The 16,048-nt window shown below is 39.1% G+C and overlaps 4 protein-coding genes across 6 annotated transcripts; 2 read left to right on the top strand and 2 right to left on the bottom strand.

Annotated features, from left to right (window-relative positions):
- Window positions 1–676: 676 nt before the first annotated feature.
- LOC140764688 (uncharacterized) lies at window positions 677–2,114 on the top strand. The gene is made up of 4 exons (XM_073103384.1): window positions 677–807; window positions 905–982; window positions 1,069–1,460; window positions 1,552–2,114. The coding sequence occupies exons 2-4, from the start codon at window positions 925–927 to the stop codon at window positions 2,002–2,004; spliced, it is 903 nt and encodes a 300-aa protein (XP_072959485.1). The 5' UTR covers window positions 677–807; window positions 905–924; the 3' UTR covers window positions 2,005–2,114.
- A 153-nt stretch (window positions 2,115–2,267) lies between these two features.
- Window positions 2,268–8,364, bottom strand: LOC140764686 (heat stress transcription factor A-1-like). Of its 3 annotated transcripts, none has more exons than XM_073103381.1 (4): window positions 6,538–8,364; window positions 4,802–5,494; window positions 2,772–4,037; window positions 2,268–2,563 (listed from the first exon to the last, which is right to left on the bottom strand). In XM_073103381.1, the coding sequence occupies exons 2-3, from the start codon at window positions 5,042–5,044 to the stop codon at window positions 2,853–2,855; spliced, it is 1,428 nt and encodes a 475-aa protein (XP_072959482.1). In that variant the 5' UTR covers window positions 5,045–5,494; window positions 6,538–8,364; the 3' UTR covers window positions 2,268–2,563; window positions 2,772–2,852. The 3 variants fall into 3 exon arrangements, with proteins under 3 accessions (XP_072959482.1, XP_072959481.1, XP_072959480.1); XM_073103380.1 differs by having other exon boundaries at window positions 4,802–6,789; window positions 7,474–8,364; XM_073103379.1 differs by having other exon boundaries at window positions 4,802–8,364.
- Window positions 8,365–8,612: 248 nt separating this feature from the next.
- LOC140764687 (inositol-tetrakisphosphate 1-kinase 5-like) lies at window positions 8,613–10,066 on the bottom strand. Its single transcript, XM_073103382.1, has one exon. The coding sequence runs from the start codon at window positions 9,852–9,854 to the stop codon at window positions 8,865–8,867; it is 990 nt and encodes a 329-aa protein (XP_072959483.1). The 5' UTR covers window positions 9,855–10,066; the 3' UTR covers window positions 8,613–8,864.
- A 2,883-nt stretch (window positions 10,067–12,949) lies between these two features.
- On the top strand, window positions 12,950–15,949 carry LOC140764537 (uncharacterized membrane protein At4g09580). Its single transcript, XM_073103142.1, has 4 exons — window positions 12,950–13,308; window positions 14,397–14,667; window positions 15,081–15,251; window positions 15,364–15,949. The coding sequence occupies exons 1-4, from the start codon at window positions 13,142–13,144 to the stop codon at window positions 15,526–15,528; spliced, it is 774 nt and encodes a 257-aa protein (XP_072959243.1). The 5' UTR covers window positions 12,950–13,141; the 3' UTR covers window positions 15,529–15,949.
- Window positions 15,950–16,048: the final 99 nt, after the last annotated feature.

Raw genomic sequence — 16,048 nt, 5'->3', positions numbered from 1 at the left:
CTCTGACTTAGCTTTGGCTCAAAATTACTTGTTAGCCGAGCCTAAGCCTAAACCAGGCCATAATTTGAGTTGTACCAAGCTCGAATTGAATCTAAGGTTGAACTAAGCCAATTTTCAACCCGAGCCTGAGTTAAATCGAACTCGAGCTCGAGCCAAGCCCAAGTTTAAAAGGAGCCTATTCTCACACTAAGTCGGATCGAGCCTATATTCAAGCTGAGTTGGACCGAGCCCTTTATCTTAAGTTGAGCCATTAGAAATTTGATCCAATGAATATATATATATTAATAAATTTTAAGTCGAGCCTAAGTTGGAGTCAGGGTCAGCTCTAGCTTAAGCATCGCTCGAGATAAATTCTAAGCCCAAGATATTATTTACACTCAGAGTGGCTAATTTATTTTTGCCGCCCCAAACTAAAACTAAAAGTTTAATTTGGAATTTTGAACTTGGAGAAATATTAGCTTAATAAGCATTTAACTTGGATTTATTTATGGGCTGGGCTGGGCTGCACCTTGGACAGAACCAAGCCAAGGCATCATGGGAACTTTCCTCGAGACTTGCGCAACTCAACGGCTAGTTTTTCAGTCCACCATCTTCAATGGTTTTGTTACCGTTGGAGAAACTATATTCAAATCTTATATAAACCTCGCCATCAAGCTTTCCCTCAACACCACTATCACTCTCTCTCTCTATCTCTCTCTCTCTCTCTCTCTCTCTCTCTCTCTCTCTCTCTCTCTCTCTCTCTCTCTCTCTTGCCTTCTTCCTTGTAATCTCTCTCTTGCCTTCTTCCTTTCAATCCAATCTCATTTGGTGAGCGAAAACGCCATTAAATTAGTGTTAAATAGGACCCTTTTCTTTCTTTCTTTTTCCTCCAAGAATCTTAGAGCTAACGCATTGCTTCTTTTAGGTGTCTTTTTGCTTCCAGGAATGGAGACTCCATCATCCATGAGAAGGCTCACGAGATCTCAGGCCTCTGCTGCTTCCCGTGAGTAAAAGAACCTGTCTCTCTTATTTAAATGATAATATATGAATTGGGTTTTCTCTCATCTTCCTCCTTTGATCTAAATCCAGTGAAGAGCAAGCAAGAAGAGACCCTCCCAAGATCAAGAAACGCTCTGCTCGACATCACGAACGATTCGCCAATCGTCGGGCTCGCGCTGGCGACGACCGCCGTGGCCGAGAAGACGCCGTCTTCGTCGGCGATCAAGAAGCGTGTCGGGCCGAAGAGGACGCCGGGGTCTGGCGAGGCCTTGCTACGTGGCCAGGTGAAGACATTGTTGCAGAAGGTCGAGGAGGAAGGAGAGATTGCAGATAAGCTCTCATCTGGAGATCTCCCTCCTGCGAGAGCAGTCTTAGGCTCTTCGAGGTCCCCGACGCAGCTTCTCGCTCCGATTCCGGCAAATACGACTGATGCCATGATGGCTAGTCTTGTTGAAGAAGATACTACAAAGATTCCTCTAGAGGTTCCTAAAGCTTTGGATTCTCTTCTTTCTTGTTACTTTTCCAGTTTTTTTCGAGTTTCTTTTAGAAAGCTGATCATTTTCCTCGCTTCAGGTTGTTTCAGTTTTGAAGCAAGTGGAACATCTCAACCGGGCACTGCTCTTCGACTCACCGGCAAAATCGCAAGTTTCCGTCAGCGACTCAACGATCTCTTCTTCATCTTTAACAAACCAATGGAGCCAAAGCTCCTCCTCTGCTTGGTCCATCCAGGTTAATGCAAGTAGCCCCGAAGACGATGAAGAAGAAGAAGAACCAATGGGAGAACTCGAAGAGGTAGACGATGATGGCGACGAGTCTCTCGACGATTTGTGCGACGAAATGACAAAGATGTCGATGGCAGAATTCAGAGGAAAGCACACGAGGTTTGTCTACAACAGCGACGATGAGATCGAAGGAGAAGAGGAAGTGGGCGAGAATTGTAAGGCAGCGCCGTCGCCGAGTGTGTTGTTGCTTAAAGGGCTGCCGGCGCCGGAGGGGAAGCATCTGCGCTTCCAGGAGGAAAATTGAAAGCAAGAGTTTCGGGATCTTGTAGTGTTGTTATATGGTTGTCATTCCCTGACACCAACCTAGTAGTGCTGGTCCGTTTGATTCATTTCATTTGCTGATTCATTTTTGCATCCTTAGAATTTTGGTATAAAAGTTTGTTTGATCTGTGATGGGAGGACAACGCGTGAGCTCATTCATTTGCTAAATTTTCCAGCAGAGCAGAACAAATTAATGATATAATAATGACATTCAATATAGCAGCACAAGATTCACCAAAATAATATTCAACTATCAAGATTTCTCAAATGCTATTTAAATGCACTTATACATTCAGACTATATTGTGTGTAGTTGCTAGCTACATAGAGCCGGACCAGCAGACCGAGAAACACTTGGAAAATTAGGTGAATGTACAAAATTTCAAGAGGTGGGGGATGGAGGAGGGGGAACTGCAAATCTCCAAGAGGTTGAGGTCCTTGATCAAGCATAAGATCTTCATGTAGACGGCATCCGCAATAACTGACCGCGTTCTATATCATCAGACACAATTTGCAGAAGGAAATTCCCAATAGCTACTTCCTCTGCCAAAATCAGAGATTGGAAAACTTTGCATTTCAGATAAAAGGAAAGAAGAAACTGTTGATAAAGAGAACAATTGTTCAAGGAGATAAATACGAGAAACTAGGGTCATTCTAACTAAAGAAAAATTGGACTATCGAAATCCTCCTGTATATAATTGATATTTTCTGCTCTCGGAGAAGCTGAAAAAATCTCAGAGGTCCAAATTACCTGGTGACAACATTAGATATACAGACATTGCCATCAGCCTTTGGGGTCTGAAGAAAGAAGTTCCATATGATATGTAAGATTCTACATGTTCCTGGTGCTGGCCCACCCATTCTCTGATCTTTTCAGCATCTCCTCAGATTCCTTTGTGGTTGACTCAGCCTCCTCTGTATCACCAGACAGAGGAGGACTACTACCTGAAAGGAATTGTGCCCAGAAAGAATCATTGATGCCTGGAAGTTTCTGATCATCATCGTATAAAATATCCGTATCAAGGGGAACTGTCTCATCCACTTCCATTGCAATAGGGTTTACATATGCGGATGCTGGCTCACACATTATGAAGCCCTCACCTTGAGCATTGATTACACTGTCCTCAGGTGCTATATTTTGTAACTCGGAAAACTCTGGCATACTCATACCCTCAGGAACAGAAGGCAGAATACCTACACCAGCCTGTTCTTTGGACGAACTGTTATTTGCCAAACCAGCAGATGGATTCCCAGAGGTAGCTGAAGATGAGCAGACCGCGGAGAATCCTGAGCTCACAGTCATGTACGGAGCAGCTGAAAAACCAGAAGGAACCTCTGAAAGGGTAATTCTAGAGTTCCGAATTGAAGAAGTGTCATTGAAAGTTTCAGATGTGGATGCAAAATTCTCTGGTAGAAAACTATGAGAGTTGCTCAAAGGCTCCAATCTAGGAGAAGAATTTACCTTCAGGATCTGACTTAACATTGCTTTGCCTGCTTCTTTAATTAAAGGCTGATATCTAATGATTTGGCCATCAGGGAAAGCAATTTCAGAATCCAGAAGATGGCCTTCTTGCTTGGGCAACCTCCTTTTCTTATTCGCTGCAGCTAGTCGTCTGTTGCTGTCATTTTGTTGCACAAATTGGGCGAAGAATCCTGGATTATGCATGCCTTTAGCTAAAAATGACATCATCTGCTGCTGCCGCTGTTCCATTCCTTGAAGGAGCTTACCTAATGTCTGTAATTGATTATCTGAGGTCTGTTGTTGCTGTCTCAGTCTGATCAGCTCATGCATGAGCACATTCTTATCCCTTTTGAGCCTCTCAATTTCTTCCTCCAAACCAAACTTCCCCACCTCAACACATACAGCAACTGGGGTACTCTGTGTTTGAGGCTGCGGCATCTGACCAGGCACATGGGAGGTTTTTCGCCTATGGATAGTCCTAAGAAGATCCTTCTTCCCTCTTAAGAATCCTTCATTTGCAAATTCCCATTTATCAGTATCAACTTTCCTAAATCCCTGCTCAAACAACATAAGCAAAACAAAAAAGATATATATATGAAAAAAAAAAGAATTCAACTTTTCTTCTCGGCTAAAAGGAGTACTTGAATTTGGAGGCTTAATTTAAAACACTTAAACCTTTCAAAAGAATAAAAGAACCAATTCCAAGCATTCTAAGCCTGGCAGCTTGTGGTAGTAGAAAATAATTAAAAAAAACAAAGTTATGTTAGGTTCTGGCACCATCTTTCAGTTTTAAAAACAAACACGAATTAAAGGACAAAAAAGTTAAACGAAGAATACTCATGAGATTTAGGTTCCCAGCAGAAATGAAGCTATAACAAATGTTGTGTTTGATGTTCTTCAGGAGAAGATCCCTCATAAATTCATCATCATCCATAAAATTAATTTACTCTGATATTACCCAGGTGAGAGACTACTGTGTCTAATCAATGAATCCACCATAAGACTTTCACCCAAACCCTCGCCCGCTTGACCCGTTGGGCTCCATTATTCTTTTAACTTTTTTTTCAAATCAAATTGATACATATGTGGACCAAGATTGAGGAATTTCCATTTCCTCTAGAAATTATCTACCAGATTCTAAGAGCATAAAAAGAATGTCCAATTTTACTCCATCTTCTTCCTCGGGAAAGATAGGAAAACCCAAAAGAGGCTCGAAATTACAAGATCAAGACACCAAACCTAAATCAAACCAACAATTTTCAAGAAACCGAAACACGAAGGAGAAAACAAGAGGGAGAGGGGGTGGGGGAGAAGCGTACGTAGGTATTAAGCTGGCGGACGAAGCTGGAGAAGTTATTGTGCTTGAAGTACTTGGGAAGGAGATCCCTTGCAAACTCGGGCGTGTTCCACACCACGAAGGTGTTGTTCTCGGCCCCCCACGACACGATCGCATTCGTAGCTGGGTCGTCCACCATGTCGTACGTCTTACCCAAGAACGGCGGCGGCAGCGCCCCCCCGTTCTCCGCCAGTCCGCCGTCTCCGCCGGAGGCGTCGCTCTCCATCACAGTCAGATCGAGATCAGCTCCACCAGGGATCTATCTGGATAGTATCTCTTCTTCTTCCGGAAGAGGGGGAAAGAAAGGGTGTCGAGAAAACGAATTCGAGCTGGAAGGATGGAGGCCTGCAGGGGAAAGAGAAAAGAGAGTGGCCGAGCTAGTCTACTCGGGCTCGACCATTTCCTGTCTTCTTCTTCTTCTTCTTCTTCTTCTTCTTCTTCTTCTTCCGTTTTTCTTTTATGTTTTTTACCCCTTTCCTCCAATTCTTGGTTGACTGTGATGTGAGGAATGGATGGGCTTAAAGCACGTATAAGGTGAGAGTGCTTATAGTCAACTGTCCCGGCCCAAGGGAACTCAGATTTCCTTTGATGCTGACTCAAGGCTGAATGAAGCTTCTTCTTTTTCTTTTTTGTTAAGAAAAGCATGTTTGTTTTGGCAGCGTTCACTCTTTGTTATCTTTACCACGAAAAAAAAAAAAAAAAAGGCTGCGTTTACTCAAAGAGAGAGGTGATTTTTGCTGAAAGAAAGGATTACACGTAGAACCGTTTTCCCTTTTTCTTTCTTTTTTGAGTGACCAAACAAAAATAAAAAACGGTTGGAGAAGTTTCAAAGGAAGATTCTACTATGGATTATGGTCCTTTATGCAATTATATGTTGCTAGAAGTTTTTAGGTGATGTTGTTGCAATAGTTTTGTAATGGGAGGTTTAGATTATAAGGTCATATGAGTACCCCTAGAATCTCCCGAAAATATCAAAAGTTGGGATAAGTTTGCTTGATTCTTTTATTATAATTAGAATTTAATTGAGACGATGAATAAACCATTTGAAATTGGCCAAAGATTAACTTTACCCTTGTATTGAGAGGGATAAAGACTATTTAACAATAAATTATTTGAACCTGAAATATAGCACAACCATATGTCCAAGTAAGAGACTAAAAGGTTGAACGTTTTTTTCTTTTCTTTGTTTGAATAATTTGTCTAAGTTATAAATTTTAACCTATAGCATATTATTAAGCCTTTCCCAACGATCACCAGAATAAATTCCCAATATACTGCAACAAGCTTTACAATTTTGCTCAATTGAGACCATTCATCTAGGACATTAAATTTAACCATTACAAAAGTATTTCTTTGAGAAGTATTATCAACTTCGGTATCTAAGTCATTTAAAAAGCTTCTTGCTAGAGGGGGAATAAACACTCAAGTAGTAAAATGATACTGCACCAATCAATGAAACAGTGAAATCAAGAAGAGAAAAAGAAAAAGCAGTTACAAGTACCCATAGATTTGTGGACTACTTATGCTTACAACAACTAGGCATCTTTTACCACAGTTATTCTAGCTTCGCCCTATTACAAGACCCACAAATTCCATTTTTTAAAGCTCTTCTAACAGTAAACAAAGGTGCAGAGTGTGATTTCTATCAATATCAGTGTATATATAAGAAAATATCCAGCAAACAAGTACATACTATTGGCAAGTGCACTAGAATCATACCTCCCCTTGTTGTCATTCAACTCATTGTAGGTTGCAGGAATTGAATCAATGATGCGCAAAAGATAAAAAAAACGATTAGTAGTAAGTATAGATCCAAAAGGCTAAGTTTTGAGTATATTATAAAATACTTTTACCTCTTACTACAATATCAGGTACCAATATTTTGCAAAATTTGAAACTAATGGAATTTAGACTTCTGCACCAATTTGAGGTCCAACAGAACATACTGGCTACATAAGATATGGGGTTTCCCTGACAATAATAGATTAAAAGATGCTTTAGCACCAACAAAGAAAACGGAGGAAACATGTCGTACAAGATGTGCCAAATAAGTTATTTGCTTTCTGATGTCATGCATTTACATGTTTACTGAAACTATACAGATGCACTTTCACAATACCATAACAGAACCACGTTCATATAACCATCAATTGCACAAAGAAGAAAACCAACCTCTTTTCCTTGGTATTCTGGACTACTGCTCTAACTCCACAAGTAGAATTGCATAATTAGATTGTATACTTGAAACTTCAGAGCACACAAATTAAAGAGCAAATACTGCATTCTTCTTAGTATCTGGAACTACCAAAAGTATTTATGATAGTATGATATGAACTTTCACCAAAATAAGTCCTGAATGATAAGGTCAGCAGCATTAAATTTCATGATAAGTTCACTGTCCCTTCCTCTAACAAACTCTCCAGTACAATAGTAGAATTCTTATTTAAGATACAATGGCGTTTGCCCATATCATCTTTAATTAAGCACACAACATGCAGATATATTTCAGTATAAGTCTTCAGATTTTAGATCCATGTTCTAGTGGAAAAATAAAGTTTCATTTATTAGAGTAATCATTAGTACATGCTTCCAATCTTGAGAAGGTTTTCAGTCAATATATGTCCAAACTTCTAAAAGGAAGAAAAAAGAGCTTACCTTATGTCTGTTGCTTGTTTAGTCATCAATTCGATAAGAAACTGTATTTGTGATATGGACGACTTGACTTCTCAAGAATATTTTTGGTCCATATAAGTTGAGTCAGCATGATGGGGACAACTATCTTATCAGCACTTGGATAATGTGTTGACTGTTGAAGCTTCTTTCTCAGCCACACCAATGTTCCTCTCTCAACCACATCTAAGTTTTTCGCTCAACCATATCAAAGTTGACCTCGCCCATTTGAATCAACATGCAACAAAGATTGTTCTCGAACTTTGCTTAATATAACTCACAGATTCTCACCCAAATTAACCTTCATGGCCTATCTGAAACTTCTGAAACATAAACTTACAGAGTGCAATCAAAAATAAAGTATCACCACCTCTGAAGGTCGCTATTCTCAATCCAGAGTTCCTAAAGACAAAGGAGCATATTGTGATGATTAACAAGCATGTGAGTATGTGACGATAACTTTTTCTCCCGATCACGATCAATTTCCCCAGATTCCTGAAAAACAAGTTCCTTTCTTCCTTCTACTCTAGCCAAATCCAAGATGTACCCACCCCTGCTTCAAGCACAAACTGAATGGCCCAGCCACTATCCCACTTTTTATCATGTGCTAGCTAATAGACATGAAATCCCAAAGGACTTGGATCTTCAATGAACACCAACTATGATTACGAGCAGTGAAGAAGGAGACTGAATTTGGTACTCTAATCCACCAATGACATGAATGTTAGACTTTTCACATAATTCAGCATCCAACTTCGTCAATCAAGATGACCATCTAAACAATGAACATAAGTATTTATGCAAATTTCTATCACCCATAGAGCAAAGTATCACACCCACTGAATAAGGGGTACAGTTACAAGATACAAGGGCAATAAGAGATAAAAATGTTCAAGAACTAAAAAGATTAGCAAATGGCAGGATAAGATTGGTAATTTCTTTCTATTTTCTAGTGTTTGTACAAAATCAAATTTAGACTACTGAAGTAATTAAGCATCAAGAACAAGAATCCAGATCAACTAATTCCAAACAAACAGAGAAAAAAGCAAGACAGCAATTTGCCAATTTCAACAGAACAGACAATTCTCAGTCGATTCATCCTGCAACCTTGGTGGAAAGAAGAATTAGGAGAAAAGCCTTTTTCCATGCACCAGAAACCTTCCTACAAATTTATATCTATTCCTTGGACAAATTTAAGAAAGATATGTAATGATTGGCACGAAAGAGAAGGAAGGATATACACTGTCCAGAAGTCAGAATATCCTACTTATTTAGATCCCTCTGATCTTTTTGATCAAGCAGAAGACTGCAAACAATGCCATTTGATTCCTCCAAGAACGAGAACGAAATTTGGTTACCAGAAGTCAGAAGATAATTCACGCCACATTCTCCATTGCTTTATCCTCCTTATTCAAAACCTTCCAGAAAAAATCCGTCAGCACTGCCTCATACGATGGCATCTTGGCATACCCCGGGAAGTAATTGATATCGATCACGAGGTACCGATTCCCGACCCTCACGTCCCTTATCACATCAAAATTGAAGAGGCTAAGCCCCAGTGCTCGCCGCAACCCATGAGCAATATCGGTAAGGAATCCAAGCGGTGGCATTTCGACCTCATCAAGGCACATTTCTTCGGCCGCCACGGCGCAATCCTGGCTAGGGACGTTGGACACCTGCGAGAAGGAGAGCGATCTCTCGGTGGTCGACTCCAGCTTATCCTCCGATACATCCGGCAGCGACCGCCGCTTCACACATTTGACGTGGTCTCCGACGACGTAGACCTTAAAGATGACCCCGCCATGGTTGACGAATTCTTGGAGCACCAGCGGGGGTTTGAGTTTCCGAAGGCCGTCGCGGTGGAAGATCAGCGACATCTTGTGCGATTTCGCGCTGCCGTCGGCGACGAGGGGCTTCGCGATGACGGGGAAGCGGAGAGCGCCACAGACCACCCCGCCGGGGTCGGCGAGGGCGGCGGAATCGTAGATCACGACCTGACTCGGGATCCCGAAGGTATCGGATCCGTTCTTTTCGGAGATCTTGATCTCGGAGACGACCTGGAGCATGGAGATGCGGTTGTGAAGGCGCTCGATGGCGGCGGGGCGATCGAGGACGGGGATCTCCGGGTGGAGAGAGGAGAACGCTGCGAGCTGAGACGTCCAGTGCTCGCCGCAGAGCTTGTGAAGGACGCAATCGAACGGTCCTTGGTCAATCAACGGGATGGAGGGGTCGATGGGGACGAGATCGATGCCGCGAGATCGAGCCATCGAGAGGAGGGAGGGCTGGATGAAGCTTTGTTGCTTCTTGGGGGCGAGGGCGTAGCCGATCGAGAACCTTCGAGGTGGCTTCTCCTCCTCTGCCGCCATGACGCATTTGAGGGGAACAAGACGAGCTCTCGGTTTCTTGGATCGGTCTATTAGGGCTTTAAATCAAGAAAGGAAGGAGGAGTAGTAGAGGAGGAGGAGGAGAGCAAAAGAGACGAGAGGGAGAAAGGAGGAGAAGCGACGAGGAGTCTCGCGCTTATACCTTGAACCGAGGGATACCATCACTCGCCGGTAATCATACTTTCTGTGCGACAACTTGCTTCCACAAAATCACCCCTCCCTCCAATATGTGCATAAAATATTAAAATGAGAAGAACACCTAGGATCAAGTTGTGGCGGGTGACTGGTGAGCAGAAGCAGTGCCGTTTCGGCCTTCCGCTTGCGGCGACGACGCGTGTCGTCTCGTAGTGCTGCGGTGCAGTTCGAGGGGTCCGATTTTGGGTAAAAATAGTACTGGTGCGATGATGTGTCGCGCTGCACCAAGTGGCAATCCCAAAAGCCTCCTCGAGGAGAGGGGTTCTCAATGGATATACATTACTGCTTTTTAACCCCCAAAATATTATTTATTTATATTTTTATAATTTAATCCCTTCCATCTGAATCCATATCTATATTTTATTTTTACATTTAACTTGTTCAACTTTATTTTCTACTAAATTTAAGCTTTAAGGCACCTCATCTTTTGCTTTTTTTTTTATAGTGGATTGGTTTAGAGTACCTGAGAGAAGTTAACATAGTATTAGAAACTCTAATATTATATATATATATTTGTCTTCCTTATTCTGAAGGTGTAATATGATATTGTGTGAGAAGAAAACTATACTCATCTGAGCAACAACAGTGTCAATGGATCGAAGGTACAATCCAAGAAGATGCCAAGAAAATCCAAATGAATATGTCAATATGACTAACTAAAAAAGGTCAAATTGATGAGACACCATTATCACTAGAATGTAGTGGGGCCTAACAAAAGGCAAAGCATCACTAGTATAGAACTCAGATCAATGAATAACTCTATCCATATGTTTTTTTATTTTGGGTTATACACAAAATATAATAAAATTATTAAAATACTTTGATTATTTATCTCCGATAAAGTTTAATTTTTCTTAAACTCAAATTGGCTCCACTTGAATAGTATTAAACTGAAATAAAAACAAGCCAAGCTTAATTGAGAACTATGTAGCTTAGCTTCCAAACTACTCTTGTACAACTCTCCATCTTTTCTCATTTAATTTTTAATTTTTAATTTTTAATTTTTTGTTTGTTTGAAATAATTTGCTATTAAACTAGTTTGATTAATTAAAACTATGATAAGCTTCATACAGTCATAGTATATGATTCAAGAGATGCCAAATTCCAATCCACATCTTATCCTTTCTTGCATAGATCCACAAAAGGGGGATCCTTCAATGTGCAACTGGAGCAAATGATATAGAAAATTACTTCATCTTATATATATACACACGTATGTGTGTGGCCCTGCCACTGGCTTTAAATATAAGGCCGGAATTAAAATTATCAAATGGTGACATAAAATATTTGGCCCACTTGATTGAGTGTAACACAAACTAAGTCCATAAAAGAAATTATAGAGGTCTGAATAATTTTGGATTGAATATATTTTTTACTTCTCTATTAAAGATTAAAATTATTTTATCTTTGAAATTTTAAAAGAAATTATAAAAGAGTGAGGTAAAATAATTTAGAAAATATACAAATATTATATGAAATTGATGAAATATTCTGCTTTTTATTTTATTCTTTCTGATGCATGTTTGATAATTTTTTAGTAAATAGAATGTTTTATTTATAAATAATAAATAGAGCTATATTTATAATATAGTAAAACATAAATATAAACTTTATCCGAGATAAATTACAAAGCACTCGTTGCAATGCTCTCATATTAGTACCGGTGTAAACGGCCGAGCCGGAGAGAGTCCAACTATGATTGAGTTTAGATTGAAATTAATTTCGAGTCTGGCTCCATAATCAAACTTAAATTTAAAAAAAATTTAATTCAAGCTAATTTTGAGTTTATTTTAAACTTGAGACGGCTCGAATATTTTAGTAGCCCTACATATGAGTACTAAAATAAATAACAGAGAAAATATCAATTAAAATATATCATAATTTGGGAATCCAACCTGCCCCTTAGAAAGGACATAGCTGATCATCTGGGAATATAATTTTGTTTTTTGCAACATAGGTTATGATAATTTAAGTTAAAACTAACCTACATTGACAAAACCCTAATACAACAACCACCATGAATTATTTATGATTGGAAAAATAGATCCAACACATGGGAAATGTTTAGGTGGTCCCTAATTTGGAATGTGATTTACATCTATTTTCTCTCCTTTTTTTTCATGAAGAGTAGGTAAATTTCTTTGCCAAGGAGGAAAAAATAAATTAGTTACATTGAAGTTGTCATAATTAAGTTGAAAATTATTGTCGAAGATCGACACGTGACTACTTAAAAGGAGAAATCAGATGCCTCAACTACTATGAAATATTAACTAAGAGATATCACACCGCTGGAAAACACGATTGCATTCACATTAGAGATATATCTCGATCTCTCTTTTTATCGCTACATGAAAGGGAGAGATGCAAAATATTATAAGTTAATTTTAAAATAATAATAGTTGACAAAATAGATAATATTTTATTATTTTTAAAAAATAAAAGATTTAAGATATCTAAAATACTCCTCATTTAATTTTAAAGTTTTAAAATTTTGCTTGTAATATTATTTTGCATAGAGTTTAATTAGCTCAGCTACATAGTTTAATTTAACAGCGTTCGAATAACTATTTCCAGGATTATATAGATATATATATCACAACTATACCAATAAATAAATTCCACCACCTAATAATAATAATAATAATAATAATAATAATATTTTTTAGTAGAGAAGACTAATAGGGGCAGTTCGGGAATTTCAGATGTTAGTGTGTGAACAAAGCGACGACACCAAGTCATGCGGTACGTCTCTTATGCTTCCACGTGTCAGATGGGTCCCGCAAAGGTCGTTCTGGTAAACCTTCGGCACCGTATAACAAATTCTTCGCTCATCGTAGGGACAAAGAAATAAGAAAGGAGAGGATAGAGTTAAAGAGATGGAGCCAAACTGTTGCAATGCGAATATTCTTTTCCTTATAAACCTGGAAGAGGAGGAAGCGGAGAAGAGAGGGAGAAGAGCAGGGATTTAGGTGACAAAATTTTCCATCTTCTCCCTTCTCTTGCTCCCTCGAATTGGGTTTCTTTTGCTCTATCTAAGAACCCTAATTTTGTGAGAGAGAAGAGGGGGAATAGAGATGGGAAAGTGGAATAAGTTCCCGTTATCGGGGTGGGAGGTGGCTGTGGCGGCTGGAATCGTCGCAAGCTTCGGATTGGGCTTGATGGGGGTGTATCTGTCGATGCCGGCTTCGGATTACAGCTTCCTCAAGCTGCCGCGCACCCTGGAGGAACTCCAAATCCTGAGGTAAAGATTTAGGTTTTTCGTCTTTTGATCTAAAAGTTGCCTCCTTTACGGGAAACTTTTGGCTTGGGTGAAGTTTTGATTTGGGCTTGTGCTTGACTTATGATTTGGTAATGGAACAGTACCGATTTAATTTCGTAGATGTTTGGAAGTTTGGGATATTTCTGTTTACCCGTATATTTAGGGAAGTTTTGGATATTAAATGGAACAGATCAATGCATACTTTTTTGTTTTCTGGTCGCAAACCTGCTTGATGCATACTGTTTCCTTGAAGTACTTTTTAGAGATCTTGCGGTTTTTGGCTATTCGGGTACTCAAAACTCAGTTTTTTATGCTGGCTAATATTGCTCTGCATCTCGGTCCATGTAATTCGAAATTTGGCATTCTTATGAAGTTATTTGCATAACCTCGTGTATTTGTTCTTATTTGTTGAGGAGAGGGATGCATGAATAATATCAAAAGAATATGAAGTTATTTCCATGAGCTCATGTATTTGTTCTTATTTTGGCTGTTGTCAAGCTCGTTTCCATGTAGATCTGAGTCAATCTAGATTATATTTTGTGTTTAAGCAATTTGAAGTATATTTATTTGTTCCCTTGTCCTCATGTGTTTTCTTGCTTAGCTTTAAGATCTGGTCGGTTATACTTCTTCTTTTTTTAAATTTTTTTTCTGGTAGGTTATATTTAGTATGACCTTTTCATTCCATTCATAGGTATGTTTAACTGCTTGGGCAAGTTTTTGACCATTTTTATTATCTTAAAGGAGCATCTGATATTGGATTTATTTCTTGTAATATTATATTTTGAATTGGATGTCTTTGGGTCAGATATATGCAATACAAGTTATCATTACTTTGTTTTCTACACTTCTTCTTTTTTCTGTGGATATCTGTATGAGCAGAGCTATAATATTTATTTATTTTATTTATATACCACAAGCCCAGATGATTTGTTTAGCAAGTCCAATATATATGTATTCACTGGACAGCCCCTTCATCATGACCACATTGCAGTACCTATGAATCAGTTCAGAGCTATGTTTATGTTGGAAAATTTTACTTTCTGCTTGATTTTTATATGCTTCTTTTACAGGGATCATCTTGAGAGCTATACAAGTGACTACACCATTCAAGTTCTGGTGGGTTACTGCACAGTCTACATTTTTATGCAGACTTTTATGATTCCAGGGACCATTTTTATGTCCCTTCTTGCTGGATCCCTATTTGGAGTTTTCCGCGGTGTAGCTCTGGTGGTATTTGCTGCCACAGCTGGTGCATCTTCCTGCTATTTCCTGTCAAATTTGATAGGAAGGCCCTTGGTCTTCTCGTTGTGGCCAGATAAATTGAACTTCTTCCAAGCACAGGTGATCATTACCTGGTATTTGGGTCAACTATATTTTTGAAGTGTTAATTATTATTTCTGTGCGGTGTGGGTATTTTATGAATGGTATACTTTGGAGTTCCTATTCTTCTTCTCAACAAGTTATCTTATTTGCTCAATCTCTTCGCAAATTTTGCTTGTGCCAGAGAACAAAGAGGTTGCTTCTAAACAATTGAAACTTTTGTACAGAAATTTTGCCTTCTAATGTCGATTATCTTTTTAGTAGTTGCAATCCAATTTCTTATTTTAATGTTTGTAATGTCTGATTCTGATATAGGTGCATCATAACATAATTATACAAGTCTTGTTTTCATTCTGAGATGTCTTTGCATTGATCTTCTACGTTTTGAAGCTTTATCACATTCTGCTAACAAGGTAAATTACCTTTCCTTTCAGGTGGCCAAAAGAAGAGAGAAGCTGTTGAACTACATGCTTTTCCTCAGGGTCACCCCTACATTGCCTAACACTTTTATAAACGTTGCTTCACCGATAGTTGATGTACCCTACCATATCTTTCTCTTGGCAACTTCGATTGGGCTCATCCCAGCTGCTTATGTGACAGTGAGGGTATCGTTATTCTTCTTTTTTCATGCGAATTTGCTGGTCAATTCTGATTGCCCTATAAAATCTATTGCTTCAAATACTGAATGCTGTATTTTCTGTTTTCTTTTGAATGCAGGCTGGGATTGCTTTGGGAGAGTTGAGATCAGTAGGTGACCTTTATGACTTCCAAGCAATAGTCACCCTGTTTTTTATTGGGATTGTCTCTATCACACCTACTCTAATAAGCAAGAGTCAGACAGAAGATAATGGATTGAAGATAACACCCGTAAATGGGAGCTGATTGCTGAATTTGTTGGAAGCATTTATTGTACATATTAAGCTTCCTCGTCAACGCGGCATCTTCCACACTGATGCAGCAGTTTCCTCGTATTGCAAGGTCACATATTAAGCTTCCTCATCAACGCAGCAGTTTCCTAGTATCGCAAGGTCAGCGTAGTTGGATTAGCGAGTAACTGGATAATCATTTGTGGGCAGGAATGGTTCCAAACTCGCCTGTAAATTTAATTTGCTATCTGAATTATGTACTCGTAACTCAATTATTCTCACAATATGGGGAAACTAGGAAGAACATTGTAACATGAAAAAAATACGTTGAATGTTTTTCATTAAATTTGCTCATCAAAGTCGAGAACATATTGTACACTGCCCCACTACAATCCAGTAATTTAGTTGGTTCAGGAATTGCTCAGCTTGTTCACTCATCTTTTGATGTTCTTATCATCTTGTGCAAGCCTTCCTGAGAAAAGTAACACTGCCTTAAGAAATAAAAGCAGGCTAATACATAACAATCCAATATTTAG

Source organism: Typha angustifolia, chromosome 8 (genome assembly GCF_048772165.1).
Source record: "Typha angustifolia cultivar Huaian chromosome 8, ASM4877216v1, whole genome shotgun sequence".
Classification (NCBI taxonomy): domain Eukaryota; kingdom Viridiplantae; phylum Streptophyta; class Magnoliopsida; order Poales; family Typhaceae; genus Typha; species Typha angustifolia.
Note: the sequence above shows the minus strand (reverse complement) of the source record. Positions and strands in the feature narration are given on the sequence as shown.

What these genes read in the sequence shown, in the direction of transcription:
- LOC140764688 (XM_073103384.1), top strand. Translation starts at nt 925, where the DNA reads ATGGAGACTCCATCATCCATGAGAAGGCTCACGAGATCTCAGGCCTCT. An exon ending in TCAGGCCTCTGCTGCTTCCC is followed by an intron (nt 983 to 1,068) that starts GTGAGTAAAAGA and finishes ATCTAAATCCAG; the next exon opens with TGAAGAGCAAGCAAGAAGAG. An exon ending in CTACAAAGATTCCTCTAGAG is followed by an intron (nt 1,461 to 1,551) that starts GTTCCTAAAGCT and finishes TCCTCGCTTCAG; the next exon opens with GTTGTTTCAGTTTTGAAGCA.
- LOC140764537 (XM_073103142.1), top strand. Translation starts at nt 13,142, where the DNA reads ATGGGAAAGTGGAATAAGTTCCCGTTATCGGGGTGGGAGGTGGCTGTG. An exon ending in GAGGAACTCCAAATCCTGAG is followed by an intron (nt 13,309 to 14,396) that starts GTAAAGATTTAG and finishes CTTCTTTTACAG; the next exon opens with GGATCATCTTGAGAGCTATA. An exon ending in CTGCTTATGTGACAGTGAGG is followed by an intron (nt 15,252 to 15,363) that starts GTATCGTTATTC and finishes TTTTGAATGCAG; the next exon opens with GCTGGGATTGCTTTGGGAGA.
- LOC140764687 (XM_073103382.1), bottom strand. Translation starts at nt 9,854, where the DNA reads ATGGCGGCAGAGGAGGAGAAGCCACCTCGAAGGTTCTCGATCGGCTAC.
- LOC140764686 (XM_073103379.1), bottom strand. Translation starts at nt 5,044, where the DNA reads ATGGAGAGCGACGCCTCCGGCGGAGACGGCGGACTGGCGGAGAACGGG. An exon ending in TCCGCCAGCTTAATACCTAC is followed by an intron (nt 4,038 to 4,801) that starts GTACGCTTCTCC and finishes TTGTTTGAGCAG; the next exon opens with GGATTTAGGAAAGTTGATAC.